General features: G+C 41.2%; 2 protein-coding genes across 2 annotated transcripts; both read left to right on the top strand.

Moving 5' to 3' along the window:
• Positions 1-840: 840 nt before the first annotated feature.
• LOC113033722 (granzyme A-like) lies at positions 841-11,959 on the top strand. The gene is made up of 5 exons (XM_026187779.1): positions 841-904; positions 1,242-1,383; positions 1,669-1,801; positions 2,504-2,770; positions 11,059-11,959. Exons 1-5 carry the CDS (start codon positions 841-843, stop codon positions 11,212-11,214), a joined length of 762 nt encoding a protein of 253 aa, XP_026043564.1. The 3' UTR covers positions 11,215-11,959.
• A 2,172-nt stretch (positions 11,960-14,131) lies between these two features.
• Positions 14,132-18,932, top strand: LOC113034145 (granzyme A-like). The gene is made up of 5 exons (XM_026188498.1): positions 14,132-14,215; positions 14,399-14,540; positions 16,582-16,720; positions 18,117-18,386; positions 18,524-18,932. Exons 1-5 carry the CDS (start codon positions 14,152-14,154, stop codon positions 18,683-18,685), a joined length of 777 nt encoding a protein of 258 aa, XP_026044283.1. The 5' UTR covers positions 14,132-14,151; the 3' UTR covers positions 18,686-18,932.
• Positions 18,933-19,498: the final 566 nt, after the last annotated feature.

Raw genomic sequence — 19,498 nt, 5'->3', positions numbered from 1 at the left:
AAAATATTTTCTCTTTTTGCAAATTACATAAAATGCCAAGAGAAATATAAGTGCTCCTGTTTGCTTCGGTCAATCACATTTGCTGGAAACACATGAGATAAAACACATTTTTTGTGGACACACAAACCCCATGAAAGTAAAACAACAAAGTGAGATTATTCAACCTGTCAGCCAGAAAGATTCACCACTTTCCGTATTACAAGCCTTAAAAAAGAGAAGGCTGTGAACAACTTTTTCTTGCACATACTGTCTTCTCATTCTGAGTAGTATTAATTACAGTAATGTCAACATAGAAAACATCCACTTTATGACTATACATTCAATTAAGTAATTAATTATTAATAATTTGAAAATAATCAGTTCCTTCTTCTTTTGGGCACTACCTTTGAGATGTTTCCTTCAGGATGTATCTGTGGACTGTCTGCTGACAGACATGCCTCATTGTCTCTTACTGGCACTAGTTGACAGGTGAAGCTGCTTCAAAGCTACATGTCTGATAAGGAAATAATCTCTACACCAACTGTAAAGTTATTATAAAGTGCTTTTTCTTTTAACATCAATACACTCTTCTAGCTTTTTTCATACAAGTAGATTTATGGACACGTACACTCAAGGATGACTCATTGTACACCAGACAGAACAAACCTCAGCAACGACATAGAAAAAAGACATGGTTACTGAATGAATACTTGTAAATGCTACCACTATCTTTGAAACAAATGCATTCCCACGCCTTGCTTGAGCCCATTATGCTGAATTTTCAGACCACTTCCTTTAGGCTTGATACATAAAGACGAGTGCGCACCAGTGTGTGTTTTAGTCAAAGCCAAATAAGAAGAAATGTACTGCTTCGGATTTTTCAGTGTCTTGATCTCATGTGTCGTTCTTCTCATTGTTCAGTCAAGTGAGTCATTTCTTCTGCTTTTGATTTATTTAGTGGTTAATTAATGTACATATGTCTAAGTCATAGTAATGTTTTTCAGCAAATTTGTTATGGTTTCTTAGTTGGAGTGTAATTTCACTTTTCCTGATCACTCCTACATGGATTTTAAAGGTTTCATAAATGTTAGAATTTGTATTTGGATGTGCTTCAGGTATTTTGTGTATAGATTCTGTGATCTGTGTCACATAGATGTCTTATAGGCTTACAAAGTAAGTTGTGCAGAGAGTTTTCTGTCTTTGGTTTAAGCGCTTGTCGACTCATTTGTCTTAGTGATCTCTTTGAATATTTGTCATTTTAGGTGATGGTTCTGAGATTATTGGAGGCAATGAAGTCAAGCCACACTCACTGCCTTTCATGGCTCTGCTTGAGGGTAACAAGGGCAATTGTGGAGGGATACTAATTGATGAAGCATGGGTCCTGACTGCTGCTCACTGTGATAAGTAGGAATCTGAAGCATTTGTTTATGTTTTTACTGGATCACAAAAAAATCCATGTCATCATGGGTATTGAAAATATCATACAAGTCAACATGTTTAAGCTTCATGATACTCCAATCAGCTACATGCCACATCGTGACCTTAGTAAAAAATTTTTTATCATGTAACCACTCAGTAATCAGAGAGAAAGCAAATCTTCATTTCTTCTCTATTTGACACTTTCTTGGCCAGTAAACCTATGCCATAATTGAACTTTAATTTAACACTGCATTGTTTTGGCTCTTTTAGAATTAAGAACGTGTTGCTGGGAGTGCACTCCATCAGGAGAGATAAAAAAAAGCAGATCCAAAAGGTGAAAAAAAGTTTTCCTCATCCCTGTTTTGATGCAAAAGACAGGGTCAATGACCTCATGTTACTCAAGGTAAGATGACTATAACAGAATGGAAAAACGATCCTTAGCGATTTCTATAAAAGTTATGTTTGCTGACATTACATAATACATGTTAAGCAAGAAAAGCAAATGTTTATTCAAGATAAACACAACTGCAAAGCCAGGCTGTCACTTATGATTATTTAACTTCAGATGTAAAATAAGGTCTTTCTCATCTTCCCATCTGTTCAAAATTCAACAGCTCAAATTCCATTTTTTCATTTAATGTTTGTACGACAGAGCATCAGGGCCGCATTAAGAACAAAAGTATTACTAATCATTTTGAGAATAAAGTGGAAACTTCAAGATAATCTTTAAATCTTGAAACTGTTTTTCAAGAAAAGAGTGGGAAAGTGGAGATTACAGTTGTTGTGTCAAGACACATTGCCACATTTGTCATGCCCTCTTGGAAGAGTGGATTTTGTATAGGATATAACAGTAAGTGTAAGCTGCACAATCCTGAAAACTTCTGGTATTTTGAATTTTTTGTTCAAAATAGAATTACGACTTTAGTCTCTCAATTTTGATTGTGATTAAAGACTGACTTCATGTTGAGTCGGCTTAAGTAGTTTCATTTAAAATAAATGTGGTTTTTTTTAATTGTTTTTATTTTATCTTATTTATTTATTGTAAAAATTCTATTAAGGCAATGATGAATTCATTATGCTTAAGTAATTATATCTTAAATTTTAGCTTAACAAAAAAGTGAAGAAAACCGAGACGGTTAATTGGCTCAAGTTGGGCAACGCTGTCAAAGATCCTGCAGCTGGAAGCATCTGTGTGGTGGCTGGATGGGGAGCAACTAAAAGCAAAGCCGAGCAAATGTCAGATGTCCTGAGGTCTGTCAATGTGACAGTGATTAACAGAGTGAAGTGCAACTCACGTGCCTATTACAACCTCGACCCTGTTATCACCAGCAGCATGATATGTGCTGGATCAGAGACAGCAGATACCTGTCAGGTATGTATGCTTGATAGTCATTTTTACCACTTTAACTGTTAATGATCAGAAAAAATAAACTACTAAATAAATTCAAGTCTATTTCATTCTATTTATGTGGCCCGGTCATGGGGAATGAGACAGGACACAGGAAATACTCTTTTGTGGGCTTTTTTATTCTCCGACTGTACTCGGAGGAGCACAGTTTTAATTCTGTAGTTTTGAGTGAAACGGCAAAATTTAACTATTCCACTGGCTCAGCCTAAACTGCCTTTCAGGGTCTGAGACAACAGTAACTATCATATGTACATGTTAAATCCAAACAGTATAGACAACAGTAGTGACCTGTCAAGAAACAAATACAACAAAAAAAAAGAAAACAAAACAAATAAACACATTGTTTACATCCCACAACTTCGCAGGTCAACTGGCAATAAAGTGCACTGTAAACTCTCTTTTAAACATACATTTCTATGGGAGAACATCATGAACTCACTTCGGTTTCTCCACACAGCTACTGTGCTAGGACAAGTACACACGCAGGAATCACACAGCAAGTGATCTCCCCTCTGAATCAAACAGAAACATACAGAGTTATGCAAAGTGAGTAAAAGTATAAACTTAACAACTTTGAAATCTGTTAGGACACTGTAACTACTCACGCCAACCCGCTCTTCAGTCCCTTTCACAGCATGTGACCATTAAACATGCACCCGTCGCGCGTTAAGAACTGTACAGAAATGGTCACAAACATGGAGTCATTGCTAAAGAAACTTAGCTAATTACAGTCTACTACAACACTGGTGACAATATTTTGCAGTATGCTACACTTTTTAGCACATTTACCTCGTGTGTAGCTAGCCACAGAATCTTTTGCAGTCTCTAACTCTCCAGTGCTCCCGCTCACAGCGCTCAGTGTGACACAAACTTGAGTGCATGCGTGCTCTGGCTTACGGCGGCTCTTAAAGGGACAGTATACCCCCAAAACACGAGGTCTAGTCATCCCCATGACAACCCTACAACAGACCTCCGGTAGACAGGCAACCAGTCAAAAACACAATTCCCTCTTTTTAAACCCTTTCCATGCGTAGTATTAGTTCACTTGGCTACATTCTCCCCTGCTACGAGTCAACGTCCTCGGTGACCCCCTGCTCATCCACCATTCCCCTGAGTTTGGTGGTGTACAGAACCATACCGGTTAACACCTGGGAGAGTACATCTGGACTGAAGGATACTGCATTGCATGCTGACCTAGGTAGATTAAATGGGTTTGTGTGGACCCCTGCAGTTTCTCTCCTACTCCTGCGTGTAGCAGGTGTGGGTGGACCGGCCTCCGCTTTCTCTTTCTTTCCTTTCCTAGGAGCTGGAACAGGTTTTGCCACCGGTTCTTCACTGGAGAATCCAATGCTTCCTGGCCCAGGTGGAAGGTAAGCTGCTGGCTCCACCTCGAGGTCATCAGGGTTGTCGCTGCTCTCTTGCCCTAGCAGATCCTCACCCATATTTTCAGTTCCATTCTCCAATTGGTTTCCAGGCTCGTTGACCGTCGGAACCAAGTTCCCAGGTCCCTGAGCCACTGGCAGCTCCATTGGGTACTGGACCTCCTCCATCAAGGCAAACTCTGGATGCTCAAGCTCCGTATCAGACACTTGGTGCTCATCTGCAGAACTGACTTCCTGGTCACGTAGCCTTGGGTTGGGTGCAGGTATAGACCCCACGCATGGCCTCAAGTTAGATCTGTGGACTCTTTTCACCGGCCCTCCTTCCAGTGGCACTACTGTGTATGTTGTCCCTTGGATATCAACCACTTTGTACACAGGGGCTGCCCAGGCATCTTGAATTTTATTCCTTCCTGGTGGTCGGTAACGGAGATACACAAACTGTCTGATGTCAACAGGTGGACAGAACACCTTTCCTTGCTGCTGAACCACTCTCTCTGCAGCCTTCCGTTCGGCAAATTCTCTGGCTCTGGCATGTGCATCCTGGAGACGCTCCTGGTGCACTGCTAACCAGTCCAGTTTGTCATCCTTCACTTCCTCCCGGCCCAACAATGCATCAACGGGTAGATGTGGGTGGACCCCAAACAGCAGGTAATGGGGAGAATACCCTGTCGTTGAGTGCGGCGTGACATTGTAAGCATACACCAGCTCTGACAGATGCTCGGGCCAGCGCCGCTTCTTCTCAGGGGGAAGCGTACGCAAGAGGTTGTGTAAAGTCCTGTTGAACCTCTCACAATGTGGGTTACCCTGAGGGTGGTGGGGTGTTGTACGCGTTTTCTTCACTCCATACAGTTTGCATAGCTCAGCAATCACTGCGCTTTCAAAATTCCTGCCCTGGTCTGAGTGCAGGCGCTCTGGTACCCCATACTTCAGGAACCACTCTTTCAGGATAACCTTAGCTGTGGTATCTGCTTTTTGATCTCGTGTGGCAAATGCCTGACTGAACTTGGTGAACACGTCAGTCATTACAAGAACGTTTTCACGACCATCTGTAGCCCGCTCAAGGGTGGTATAATCAACAGCAACAACTTCAAGTGGGCGGGTAACCAAAAATGGAGCGTGGGGTGCCTGAACTTTGGGTTGAGGCATCTTTGTTAACACACACCTCTGACATTTCTTCACCCAGTGCTCAACATCTTCAAACATGCCTCCCCAGAAACATCTTTGTTTCAACAATCCCAGTGTGCGTTCGATTCCCTGGTGTCCCATGTGATCATGCACACTCCTGAGCACTTTTTCTTTAAGACAGGCAGGTAGTAGCAGCTGATGGCACTGTCCAAGGTGAGCATCTTCAATTACACGGTATAGCAGTCCATCCTTTTCTCTGATCCGAGGCCACTGCTTCAGTAGAGAACGTACCGGTTTAGACAGACCCCCTCTCTCTCTGTAGGTGGGTCTCTTCTGTCTGCTCCAAAACTCTCTCAAGACACCAATTGTTGGGTCTGACACTTGGAAGCGATAGAGTTCTGCATTGGAATAACCAGGCATCGTTGGGGTGTTGCCCAGCACAGCCTCACTGACTGCTTCCCCATCTGGTTCGGAGGCCTGCAGCAGTCTGATCCTACAAGCCTCAACTCCAGCCATGACAAGATCTGAGCCTAGACTTGTACCTGCCCTTAGCACATTACATATGGCTATAGAGCCATCATATTCTGCATCCTCACTGTCAGGTTCTGCCGTGTCAACTGTTGGTTGCCGAGAGAGGGCATCAGCAGCAGTGTTGCAGCGGCCAGGGCGATACTTAACATCGAAGTCAAACACAGACAGCTGAGCTACCCACCTCTGTTGAATGGCTCCTAAATTAGCAGTGGGCAGGTGGCACAAGGGATTGTTATCCGTTATGATTGTGAACTTGGACCCCAGCAGATAACTCCTAAATTTTTCAGTGACTGCCCACTTTAACGCTAGGAGTTCGAGCTTCATGCTGCTAAAGTTTTGATCATTCTTCTCAGCCCCTCTGAGCCTCCTACTAGCATAAGCTATGACTTTATTCCTTCCCCCCTGCTTCTGAGACAGGACAGCGCCTAATCCAAGACTGCTAGCATCCGTTTCCAGCGTGAAAGGGAGACTGAAGTCAGCATAGCCTAGAACAGGGGCACTAGTCAACTTTCCCTTAAGCAACTCAAAAGCTTGTAAGCATTGCGGTGTCCAGGCTGAAGCAAAAAGCTGTTTAGCCCTGACAGGACTTATCTCCTTAACACAGACATTCACCACATCATGGAGTGGCCCCGCAGTTTGGGAAAAGCCCTCAATGAATCTCCTATAGTAGCTGCAAAATCCTAAAAAGGACCTTAGCTCTTTCACAGTACTAGGGATGGGCCATTTTGCCACAGCGCTTATCTTGTCAGGATCTGTGCTTATTCCCTGAGCCGACACTTCATGACCGAGAAACTTGACCTTGGGCTGGAGGAAATGGCACTTCTCAACCTTAACCTTCAGCCCCGTATCCCTCAGCCTTTTCAAAACAGTCTCCAGTCTCACAATGTGATCCTGAAATGTTGATGAAAACACAAGCAGATCATCCAAGTAGATCAATACAATCTGAAAGACCAAATCACTCATTGTGGCCTGCATAAGACGTTGAAACGTCGCGGGGGCATTACATAACCCAAAAGGCATCCTTAAGTATTCATACAGGCCAAATGGTGTGGTAAAGGCTGTTTTGTCTCTGTCTTTCTCATGTACCGCTACCTGATGGTAGCCACTGGCAAGATCTATGGTTGAGAAGAACTCTGCACCACTCAAGGCATCCAGGCTCTCCTCAATGCGAGGGAGTGGAAACGCATCACGCCTGGTCTTCGCGTTTAGTCTGCGGTAGTCTACACACAGTCTAAGACTCCCATCTGACTTGCGTACCAGAACAACTGGTGAAGCATAGGAACTCGAACTCTCCTGAATCACCCCCTTTCTCAACAGTTCAGAAATGTGCTCCCTGACCTCTTTGTACTGATTTGGTGGAATGCGCCTGTATGGCTGAGAAACAGGGGCTTCATCTACAACAGGAATTTCATGCTTCACACGATCAGTGTACCCCAAATCCTCATCATGAAGTGCAAAAACATCCGCATACCTTTTCAAAAGAGTTCTGACCTCGGCCTGTTGTCCTGGTGTGCCACCTATGTGTAATCTTCCCAATAAGTCCTGTACGCAGCTGTTGGCCCCCTGACAGTCCTTTTGGTTAAGAGTCACCTCCTCGTGGTTGGCAGATATGCGCTCAAATTTCACCTCGCATGGGTCACCCTCAATGCAGCGGCCAGGACTAATAATGCCTAGTCTAGCCTTAGGTGGAAGCCAGACATCCTCTTGTGAGATGTTCATCACCTGTACTGGGAATACCAGGCTGTTAGTTGACACTAGAGTTGGGATCACCAATAAGCCACCTGGGAGCTGAACATTCCCTGGTTCAACCAATGCGCTACCAAACTGCTTGCCATGGCCCCTTGCATAGACAGTGGTCAGGGATGAGGCAGGCACCCGCACTTTGTGTTTGCTTGCAACACGGGCAGTAGACACCTTTTCCACAAGCTCAGCAGCTTGTACGCAGTGGCAGGCCTTCCTCCAGCTGGACTCCAGCTCTCCCCCTAGAGTGGTGTCAAACTCTGAGAGTACTAACTGTCTACATCGTTTTGCAATGTTCATCCCTATAATGCCATGGGGTGACAAATCCAACCATTTGGGATTGTCTCTTTCTGTTTTATCATCTTTGATTATAAGAAAACCACATTCAGGTATAGTGAGCCCCATGACCTGTACATCTAACTCTACATAGCCTAAATAGGGCAGCGGCAACTGGTTGGCTGCTGTGATTTTAAGCCACTTGGCAGTACAGTGCATATCTTCATCCTCTCCCTGGAGATGATTTCTGAAAAAGCTTTCTGTCAAAGTGCTTACATTACTTCCTGTGTCAAGCAGACATCTAAGGGATACACCACCTATCTGGATATCTACTTCAGGGCACTGACCAACAGCATGTTCTAGAAAATGTTCCTTGGTTAGAGCTTCCTTTGAGCCTTCTGACTTGCCTCGCATTGCCCGGCTCATAGCAATGGAGGGTTCCCGTTTCCCGTTAGCGAGGAACTGGACATGGTTGCAGACTGGCTCGTAGGTTGTTGGGGTGCATTACAGTGTCTGGCCATATGTCCCACCCCTTCACATCGGAGACAAATAGGCTGGCCCTCTCTAGTGTACTTAGGCTTGGGCTTAGCTTTAACACCTCTACTGTCTTCAGAACTGGCAGTCTGTGTTGTGAGCTCCCTCACTGCATTAGTTAACTCCCCTATGGCTTTACCCTGTTGTGTGATTATTTTAACCATCTCTTGCAGAGCCATGGTAAAGTCTGTCTGTACATCACTGGTGGAGGTTGTCTTTTCACAGCTTTCATCTGGCCTGTCACTCACTATATTTCTATGTCTGGCCACATTAGTGCTGCGTGGACGATCTTCCATAGTCCACATGATTGCCTCCTCTCTAACATCAAAGAGACTACACTCAGGCTTGTCCCTAGTGAGCCTACGTAGTTCACGCCGAAGATTTGGGGCATGCACACCTTCAATGAATTGATCCCGAAGTGCCAGCTGTGTGTTGGGTACTACATTAGGGGACTGCTGTATTGCAGCATTGAGCAACTGAGAGAGTGCATGTGAATAATCTCGCAGGTCTTCCCCATCTAGTTGGCGGCGTGCATAGAAAGCATGCAAGAGCTGTGGTGTGGTGCGCTTCTCTCTAAATGCCTCCCTCAAATATGAAAAGAGATCACTCGGTTGCTTCACCTGGCCTGCCATACGTAACTTAACTTCCTCTAGGGCAGACCCTTTCAGCTGTGAGAGGATAAAGTCGGTTTGATCCTCTCCACGCAGACCCCTAGTTCTTATTGCTCTTTCCACCTCTTCTATGAATTCATCAACAGTGTAAGCATCTTTAGCTGGTTCCCCACTAAAAGGTACAATCACCTTTTCTCTTGGAATGTACACGACAGATCTGGTTGGAACATTACCCATGTTAGCAATACTAGACATAACAGCATCATGTTTCCTACTCAGTTCGTTAATCTTTGTTTGTAGCTCCACCAACGGGTTACCTGCACTGTCAAACAACGAGGCAGCTTGACTGTCTTCAGTGGGGATAGCTCCGGCCCCTGAAGGACCTTCCCCTTCGTCCTCTTGCGACATACTGCAATGTCTCTGAGTCTTTACTGCAGCAGATTCCCACAGTCACTTGTAGATGAGATTCAACAGTCCAAAATCTGTGTCAGGCGCCCTCCTCGTCCAATGGCTGAAGCAGGCTCCTGTTGTACCAACTGCCACTGCACCGAACCACCTCAGGACGTCCACACTGCGATTGCCGCCCTCTGGGAAGGACTGGGATCTTCTAAGCCACTACTGTTGTCTATAAAGCCCCACTCACTGTGTCTCTCTATACTGAAACTCAAAACTAACCTGAGAATCCCACTTCTGACACCAAACTATGTGGCCCGGTCATGGGGAATGAGACAGGACACAGGAAATACTCTTTTGTGGGCTTTTTTATTCTCCGACTGTACTCGGAGGAGCACAGTTTTAATTCTGTAGTTTTGAGTGAAACGGCAAAATTTAACTATTCCACTGGCTCAGCCTAAACTGCCTTTCAGGGTCTGAGACAACAGTAACTATCATATGTACATGTTAAATCCAAACAGTATAGACAACAGTAGTGACCTGTCAAGAAACAAATACAACAAAAAAAGAGAAAACAAAACAAATAAACACATTGTTTACATCCCACAACTTCGCAGGTCAACTGGCAATAAAGTGCACTGTAAACTCTCTTTTAAACATACATTTCTATGGGAGAACATCATGAACTCACTTCGGTTTCTCCACACAGCTACTGTGCTAGGACAAGTACACACGCAGGAATCACACAGCAAGTGATCTCCCCTCTGAATCAAACAGAAACATACAGAGTTATGCAAAGTGAGTAAAAGTATAAACTTAACAACTTTGAAATCTGTTAGGACACTGTAACTACTCACGCCAACCCGCTCTTCAGTCCCTTTCACAGCACGTGACCATTAAACATGCACCCGTCGCGCGTTAAGAACTGTACAGAAATGGTCACAAACATGGAGTCATTGCTAAAGAAACTTAGCTAATTACAGTCTACTACAACACTGGTGACAATATTTTGCAGTATGCTACACTTTTTAGCACATTTACCTCGTGTGTAGCTAGCCACAGAATCTTTTGCAGTCTCTAACTCTCCAGTGCTCCCGCTCACAGCGCTCAGTGTGACACAAACTTGAGTGCATGCGTGCTCTGGCTTACGGCGGCTCTTAAAGGGACAGTATACCCCCAAAACACGAGGTCTAGTCATCCCCATGACAACCCTACAACAGACCTCCGGTAGACAGGCAACCAGTCAAAAACACAATTCCCTCTTTTTAAACCCTTTCCATGCGTAGTATTAGTTCACTTGGCTACATTTATATCACAACAACAGTTGTCTTAAAGCATTGTAAGGTAAAGACTGTACAATAATACAGAGAAAACACCAACAATCAGAAGACCCCCTTTGAACAAGTACTTTGGAGACAGTGGGAAGGAAAAGCTGCCTTTTAACAGGAAGAAACCTCCAGCACAGCCAGGTTCAGGAGGGGCAGCCATTTGCCTCGACCAATGGGAGGTAGAGGGAGGAGGACAGGAAAAAGACATGCTGTTGACGAGATTATTATGGGCAGAGATTATTAATATTTTATAATTAAATGCAGAGTGATGTATAAACACACAGTGAATGAAGAAACACTCAGTGACCATCATATTATAATTTTCTCTACAGGGAGATTCAGGAGGACCGCTGTTGTGCAGTGGTGTGTTGACAGGAATCACTTCCTTTGGAGCTAAGGAGTGTGGTAACAAAACACACCCTGGAGTGTATGCTTTTCTCTCAGATAAACAACTCCAGTGGATCAAAAAAACTATGACTCAAAATTAGATCTCTCTCTGAGTCTTTTTCCTTCTTAAACCTTTACTATCTGTTAAACATTTGTTTTTGTTGCATAAATTTAAATACAAATTTTTGTCACCAATGGTCTGCATTTATATGAGTCTATATTTTGAGGTTTAAAGGATTTTGTTAAAGCAGATAAGATTTCTCTAAGAGTCTTACTGGACATGAGTGTTCTCAAACAGTGGAGCAGGCCCCACTGATGGGGCACAACGGGAAAATATCGGGTGAAATTAAGTTGAATCAGTATGACTGGAAAGCTGTATTTTTGCTATAAAATTCAGCATTTTTTGAATATCTGCCAAAAACTAGTGGTCTAAACGTTTTTAAAAAATAGTAAAAGAAAGAAATGGGATTGAAATGAACTCAAATAAAGCTGCTGAAAATGAGAAGTGCATGATTCTTTGCTAGATGTGCATGTTTTGAAGACAAAGGTATGTCATGTGATATGAAAGATTTCCTCTTTCTATCCTCGAGTGCCTGTCCAATAAATGGGGGTCTAATGATAGTGGTCAGGATCACCCACCATGACGGTTTGTGCTGTGACCGCACCTCAGCTTCAAAAAAGTGACGTTTGCACGCATTTATATGAATGGTGATATGTCACCACATGGTCCCGCACTTTATTCACTGTCATCTTGGAAAGTGTCAATAGAATTACAGTCTCGTCCTCTTCACCATTTAGCCATCTAGGCGAGCAAGTGTAACTGGAGTTAATTTTTTTTTCTAGACCATCAAACACAAATTCAAATAGTCTATGTGCACTTGCCTGTTTAGAAAACAAGAATAAACGAACTGTGCATAAGTCCAGCATGTATATGACCGGTGACCGGCCATATTTGTCATATTGTTGCCAAATTTGCAAGTGATGTGTCAAATATGATTGTCAGTCTTGGTATATATTAACATATAAAATTAAACTTTAGTAAACAATTAAAACACTGCTGCCTGAAAAACCTTGACCACTGGATCCACCATAGAGGGTTCATTTTGTGTCATTGCACCCGTTGAGTTTATGATAGACACAAATATTTGTTAAATTTGTGACCCTTACCAAGTACCTCTCTTTACTATAATTCGTTGTATTACTTGAGTAATTCTGATAACACGATCCAAAATTAGCATTTGTTCAGTTTCACCAGGAAGATGAAAGTTTTGTGTTGACCATTAACCCTGTAAGACTCATCCCATTCAACCCCAACCCATTTTTGGGGGGAACTTAGATGTTTATTAACCCTTATAACAAAATACACTTTTTTTTTTTTGCTATATCATGTTGTTCATGACATATTTTTATTATATATTTATAATATTTTTTTTTTGTGTCGCATTTGATACATTGGGCTTTTTTTTTCAATGTTTTGTTAACAACAATGTTAATATTTTGTCCATAACATTTTGAAATTATGACAAGTATTGATCATATTGATGAGATAGAAGTCTCAGAAACTCAGGTATCAAATATGATACAAAGGGCTTTATAGGGTTAATGTAAACAGATTACCAAGTGCAGAATGTGCATGGATTGAAGAGATGTAGCATTTCAACAGTAAATTTTAATAAACCTGTACATTGTGAACAGATTTAGTGCTCATTTCAACTGTCAAATGTACGAATATACAGTGAGTAAAATAAGTACTGAATATCTCCCCAATTTCCTAAAAAAAGGCGCATATGAATATGAAATTCTCGCCAGATATCAGTAAAAATCCATCCAGTCCACACATGCAAATAAATCAAACCATAGAAGTCCATATGTTGTATGTAATAATGAGAATGGACACAGGACACAGAATGTCAGTCTGCCCCAGGGAAGCTGTGGCTACAACTGTAGCTTGCCTCCACCAGTGTGTGAATGTGAGAGTGAATGAATAGTGGCATTGTAAAGCGCTTTGAGGCCCCCGAAAAGCGCTATATAAATGCAATCCATTATTTTATTATTACAGGGTAAAAAAAGTATTGAGCATGTAAAGAAAGGGCAAATTCAGCTGGGTAAGTCCCAACTGATGGCCTGTACAAAAGGAGGCTCATTAGCAAGGTGTCACAGAAGAAACATGTCATGATGGATAAAATCAGTGGCCTTTGCAAACTTATTGTTGCAAAACATACTGATGACACTGGTTACAGTAGAACGTCTGAACTACTGAAGGTTTCAGTGAGCACTGCTGGGGCCATAATCTGGAAGTGGAAATGAAACAACATAATTTCACATCAACCACGACCAGATGCTCCCCACAAGAGTTCAGATATTTATATTTATGTTAAAAGTTCTGTATGAAAAAAATCAAAATAACAAGCAAATTATTTAGTTTTTACAAACACTAGTATTCATTGATACTTTACACAATTCCTTGTGCAGAAATTCAAAAATCCATATGTGAAGAGTTCAGCAGCCACGGCCACAAAGAAGCCATTGCGCACACCAGAGTGTGTGCTTTGGAAGCGCTGCAGAAGATTTCCTTGAAACTGAAATCAACTGACTATTGACTGTTTGGGGGGTAGAGCATAAACAAAATGGGGTCCTAATGTGATTGGTCGCTTTGATTGACAATTCAGGTTACTGCATTAAACTGAATTATACTTTGGCACCAATATAAGTGCCTTTTTAACTTGGAGCTATATAAATAAAATTAAATTGAATTCAGTTAATCCATTCTTGACTTTTAATAAAAACCTTAAAACTACAATGGAAGTTCAATTTAATCCCCTCTCTCATATAGAAACTACAGAAAATTGTTATTATTTGTGATAAATCTGACCACTTGCTTTGAAACAATATCACCAGTTCATCAGCTGGCATGTGTCAGTTTTGCTGACTCATTATTTTCCATGATCAAACCACATCCTTCGAACTCAGCGTATAAAGCTATGCATCAAAGTAAATTTCATGGCATTCGGCATCTAATCAAAGAGGGGTAAGACAAAATGTTCTGCCTGAAGAATTTCAGTCTTTTAATCTCATGTTTGATTTTCTTCATCATCCAGTCAAGTGAGTAATATTTTCTATTGCACATTCATTCAGTACACAGAATGCAAGGGCATTACTTTCAGTATTACAAAGCCGCTGGCATTTCTTGTGTTTTACTCATCTGCTCCTTCTTTCATTTTTAAGTTCTTGACTTGATTATCTTGTGATTTAGATATTTAAGTGAATATTTTCTTTTAATTTTAGGTCATGGTTCTGAGATTATTGGAGGGAAGGAAGTCAGGCCACACTCCCTGAGTTTCATGGCTTACTTGAAAAGTAAAAAGTCTTTCTGTGGGGGGATATTAATCCATCCACAATGGGTCCTGACTGCTGCCCACTGCACTAAGTACAGACTTACTCTTCTGACATCAAATCAAAATATCTTTATATTTTTAACAGACTGTGAAAAATAACACATTGTGTGTTTTTTTAATACATTTTTATAATATATACATAATAATATAAAATAATATATACATATAACATATGTCTACATATAAAATACTGTCAGTAATCCTTTCACTGATACTGTGAGTACAAATATGCTAAAACTTCACATCTTCAGTGTAAATAATTTACATAATTACTTATCATGTTAATAGTAGGCACAATCAAATCAGCATCTCCTTAAAAATGTATTTGAATAAACTCATGGCGGAAGCGACCACATTTCAGTGTTGCTTTTATTACTCTCGGTTGCTGTCACTTTTCACACCCTGCTTCAGTTTTTCACCTCGCAGTTGCTCACTTCCCCTACAACAACTAAGAAAGGACCTAGTTCACCCTTTTAACCCTTTACAGCCGATCGGAGCGGGCACGCTCTGTTTTGCGTAACTATTTTTAAATCCCGGTAGCTCTGCAACCAAGTAAGCTAGCGCAATAATTTTTTTTGCATATGAAACCGGAGGAGTTGTACTTACATCTTATGCCATCAGCTTGTCCTAGGTCACAGTTTCCTTCCACATATAGCTTTGCAAAAACTGCATAAAAATCACTTGCAGCAACAAAAACATGATATTCCAGAAACACGCTTCGCCGATCCATCAGCTGTTTGTAACACTTCCTACGTCCATCAGCGCGAACTATCACATGACCGCATGACCTGCCCGAAACCGGAAGTGACGTCATTTTGCGGAAATGTAGTTTTTTATGATCGGGGCCTTATGAGCTTGTGTTTTACTTGTTATGTGTTTTAAAAAGTTATGTTTGACTTTATGACTTTCTGTGTCGTTTCTGGGATGCTTAAGACTCATATTGCACTGCTGGAAATAGTTTATTTTGATGCATATGCTGTTATTTTGCAAATTTGCACTATAATATTTATTTTCGTTTTTCCTGCAGTATATAAAAATTGGTGTATTTCAAAAATAAAACTATGAAGACATCCATCCATCCATCCATCCGCTTATCCTTTTCAGGGTCGCGGGGGGCGCTGGAGCCTATCCCAGCTGTCATAGGGCGAAAGGCGGGGTACACCCTGGACAGGTCGCCAGTCTGTCGCAGGGCTAACACACAGGGACAGACAACCATTCACACTCACATTCACTCGCACATTCACACCTAGTGACAATTTGGATTTTCCAATTAACCTATCCCCACAAGCTCATGTCTTTGGACGGTGGGAGGAAGCCGGAGTACCCGGAGGGAACCCACGCAAGACACTCAAAATAAATTTCCTGTGGTGGGAAACTAGTTTGTGTAACTTTTTTGTATTTACAGTTTTGAGGGATAAGCCTCTTAAATTTCTCTAACTAGAAATATATGTTAAAAAAACAAAAACGATTTTCAATTTTTTTGTAGTTTATTGCACTTTTTTGCAATTTATGTAATTACTATGCACCTAATGCAGACATATTATTAAAGTTTGGGCTATAATGGTTGTATTGATGTATAGCAACTTGAAATGCTCCCAAAAATGGCTCCACAGCATGTAAAAATATAATATAAGCTCTGGCGAACTTGGTTCTATGGTAGGTCTTAAAGGGTTAAAGCAGGCGCAGCGTGATCGCTGATGACGCTCAGGTGCGTCCACCTCGCCCCACTACAGCATTGCTTTTAAAAATCCCTCAGATTTTTCTGCCGTTTTTAAGGACAAGCCTCAGCTCTCAGGAAAAAAGCCTGTAAGACACGAGTATGTTTGACTGCTTTGCACATTAATGAAAATAGAGGTTGATAACGTTCCAAAAAATGACAATAGACAAAATCTGTTCATATTCTAACCCTCATCACCCTACACCCATGAAAGTAATTTTTCAGTAAAACCCATAACGCAACCACCTCTAATAATATGCATATAACAAAATATAGAGTTAATTTATCTTATCGTAGTCCTCCCCTATGAAGCTTTTATATATGTTAACTTTACTCTGTATTTTTTTCTTTTACAGTATTAGTGAGGTGATCCTGGGAGCACACTCCATCAAGAAAGAGGAAAAAGATTCGAAACAATTCCGAGAGGTTAAGAAACAATTTCCTCATCCTGACTTTTGTAATATATTAAAGGGCAATGACCTCATGTTGCTCAAGGTAAGGTCAATATTCACTGTACAATTCACAATACTAAATGAAGCAAAGACGCAACCCTGTAATTTAAACGCTTTTTCAAGAAAACCCACTTAGAGGAATTTGTTTAAAATGGGGCAGTAAATTAAAGTGCACAATTTTTTTAGAGCTTTTAATCACATGAGATTTGATTTAGTATTACATGTTTTTTATGTTACATAAAACATTTCTATTTTTGAAAAGACAATTGAAATATGTAACAATATGAATAATATGAAATGTTAGGCAGCTCAGGACCTAACATTTACTTTTCTTCTTTTCTTTACTTACTCTTCTTACATAGTTGAAACATGTTTTTAAAGTCAAAACATTGTAAGCTAGTACTGACCAATGAGTAATAACTGACTGTTAAAAATTAGCAATCTGTTTATTAACTGACTCTCATTTGGTGTTGGCTCGCTGCAGTCCAGTATCACGACACTACACTCACTGTTGAAATTACCAGCTAATTATATTTAAAGTATTGATTAATTTTATCTTTAGGGATTTTCTATCTTAGCTCTCAGCCATGTTGCTATAGCATCATGCTTTATCCCCTGTTCCTCTGGCACTTTCCTGCTTAGTGTGCCACACTACTAGTTTTAGTAATAATGACACTTGTAGGAAGCTTAACCTAGTTTGGGGGTGAGCTGCTCCAAGTGCTCCAATTACCTCATGGACAACTTTTGAATCAACCTCCACATCTTCTGTAGTTCCTCTCTCGGCCCTTGGTATTTCCCAAGCTTCCCATGTTCCTTCTTCCTGATGTTGCTATCACTTGATATAGCTACATCTATTACTACAGCCTTCTTTCTTTACTTAGTCCCACAGGGTCTTAGCTTGGTCATTCTTAACCACCCTAGAGGGTGTATTCCATTTTGACCTTGGGACATCCAGGCCATACTCAGCACAAATATTCCTGTATATTAAGCCAGCGGCTTAGTTAGGGCGTTTCATGTATGCACCCTGCTGTTATGTTCTGTCTTATTTACTTACTTTATAACTATATAAAGGGGCGATCGTGGCTCAAGAGTTGGGCGTTCGCCTTGTAATCGGAAGGTTGCCGGTTCGAGCCCCGGCTTGGACAGTCTCGGTCGTTGTGTCCTTGGGCAAGACACTTCACCCGTTGCCTACTGGTGGTGGTCAGAGGGCTCGTTGGCGCCAGTGTCCGGCAGCCTCGCCTCTGTCAGTGCGCCCCAGGGTGGCTGTGGCTACAATGTAGCTTGCCATCACCAGTGTGTGAATGAATGGGTGGATGACTGGATATGTAAAGCGCTTTGGGGTCCTTAGGGACTAGTAAAGGGCTATATAAATACAGGCCATTTATATAAACATAATACATAGATAATCATTATCAATATGCAACTCTTCTTTTTTTCAGCTTAACAATCCAGTGATGGAAACCAAAACAGTGACATTTCTCAAGCTGGGCAAAACTCTCAAAGACCCTGCAGCTGGCAGCAACTGTCTGGTGGCTGGATGGGGAAAAACTGAAAAGAAGAATAGGTCGGATGTCTTGTTGTCTGTCAATGTGACTGTGATTGACAGAAAGAAGTGCAACTCTCGTGGTTATTACAACCGCAACCCTGTTATTACTAGTGACATGATATGTGCTGGTTCAAATGGAAACGCTAAGGCTAGTACATGTAATGTAAGTATATATTAGTAAGTTGCTTTGTAATATGAAATTGTAAATTGCAATAAAGCGCAAGACCTTTTTGGCTTTTTTAAATCTCCAGAATAGTTAAAACACCCCCCAAAAATGTCAAACATTTGTTCTTGCTGCAGGGGGATTCAGGAGGGCCACTGCTGTGCAATAAAGAGCTGGTTGGAGTCACTTCTTTTGGACCTGTAGTGTGTGGCGAGATAAATGAGCCTGCAGTCTTCTCATTTCTCTCCAAAAAACAACTCAAGTGGATCAAAAAAACAACGAAGTCATCTGAATTTTAAGGAATCCACAGGAATCAGTCCACATAATTTAATGAACACGAGCATCTTTGTAATCTTCCTTGTTAAATCTGTTACTGCTGTTCCTGTAGACCACTGACTTGAGCATTATTAATATTATCATTTCATTCTTTTACATTTTTATTTTTGATCTCTGCACATATATGACAGATCCTTATTATTGTTAGTCCTTATCATTGCACAAACTTTTCCTTTTCTTTGTTTTTCAATCCCCAAGTAACCCCAAGAATATGAGTACTCCTGTTTGCTGCATTTGAAGGCTACCTCTGCAATAAAAGCATACAAAGGTTTTTTTTTTGTTTTGTTTTTTTAATGTACATACAAAACTCATGAAAGTAAAACAACAAAGTGAAATTATTCAGCCTGCCAGTGAGAAAGATTCACCAGCTCCTGCTTTATATACTGAAACTGAAACTGAGGCTTGTGAACTGATTTTGTTTTGATGTAGATAAATTACTGAGCATGCTTTCTTATTTGTTCATTTTTCATCCTGATTACTTGTGCTCAGAAACCACTGACCAATCTTTTTCCACACATTACTTTTTTATTTTACTTTTAGATAATTCAGTCCTGGGCCACTCCTCCTGTTACAGAGCTGTGGTTATATGGTTATATAAAACTGCTTGATAAGCTAAAACAAAACTAAAAAATTGAGTAACCTTGTAAAGTAGCTGGGATACGCTCCAGCCACCCCGCAACCCTGACACGGATAAGTGGAAGAGAATGGATGGATGGATGGACCTTGTAATGTTGAAGGGAAAAGGCAACCATATCTATGAAATTCCATGCCTTTTA

The sequence above is a fragment of the Astatotilapia calliptera genome, chromosome 12 (assembly GCF_900246225.1).
Source record: "Astatotilapia calliptera chromosome 12, fAstCal1.2, whole genome shotgun sequence".
NCBI lineage: Eukaryota > Metazoa > Chordata > Actinopteri > Cichliformes > Cichlidae > Astatotilapia > Astatotilapia calliptera.
Note: the sequence above shows the minus strand (reverse complement) of the source record. Positions and strands in the feature narration are given on the sequence as shown.

Excerpts from the sequence above, each read along its gene's own strand:
- LOC113033722 (XM_026187779.1), top strand. The coding sequence starts at position 841 with ATGTACTGCTTCGGATTTTTCAGTGTCTTGATCTCATGTGTCGTTCTT. Across the intron at positions 1,802-2,503 it reads ATGACCTCATGTTACTCAAG|CTTAACAAAAAAGTGAAGAA; the intron begins GTAAGATGACTA and ends CTTAAATTTTAG. Across the intron at positions 2,771-11,058 it reads AGACAGCAGATACCTGTCAG|GGAGATTCAGGAGGACCGCT; the intron begins GTATGTATGCTT and ends TTTTCTCTACAG.
- LOC113034145 (XM_026188498.1), top strand. The coding sequence starts at position 14,152 with ATGTTCTGCCTGAAGAATTTCAGTCTTTTAATCTCATGTTTGATTTTC. Across the intron at positions 14,216-14,398 it reads TTTCTTCATCATCCAGTCAA|GTCATGGTTCTGAGATTATT; the intron begins GTGAGTAATATT and ends TTTTAATTTTAG. Across the intron at positions 16,721-18,116 it reads ATGACCTCATGTTGCTCAAG|CTTAACAATCCAGTGATGGA; the intron begins GTAAGGTCAATA and ends TCTTTTTTTCAG.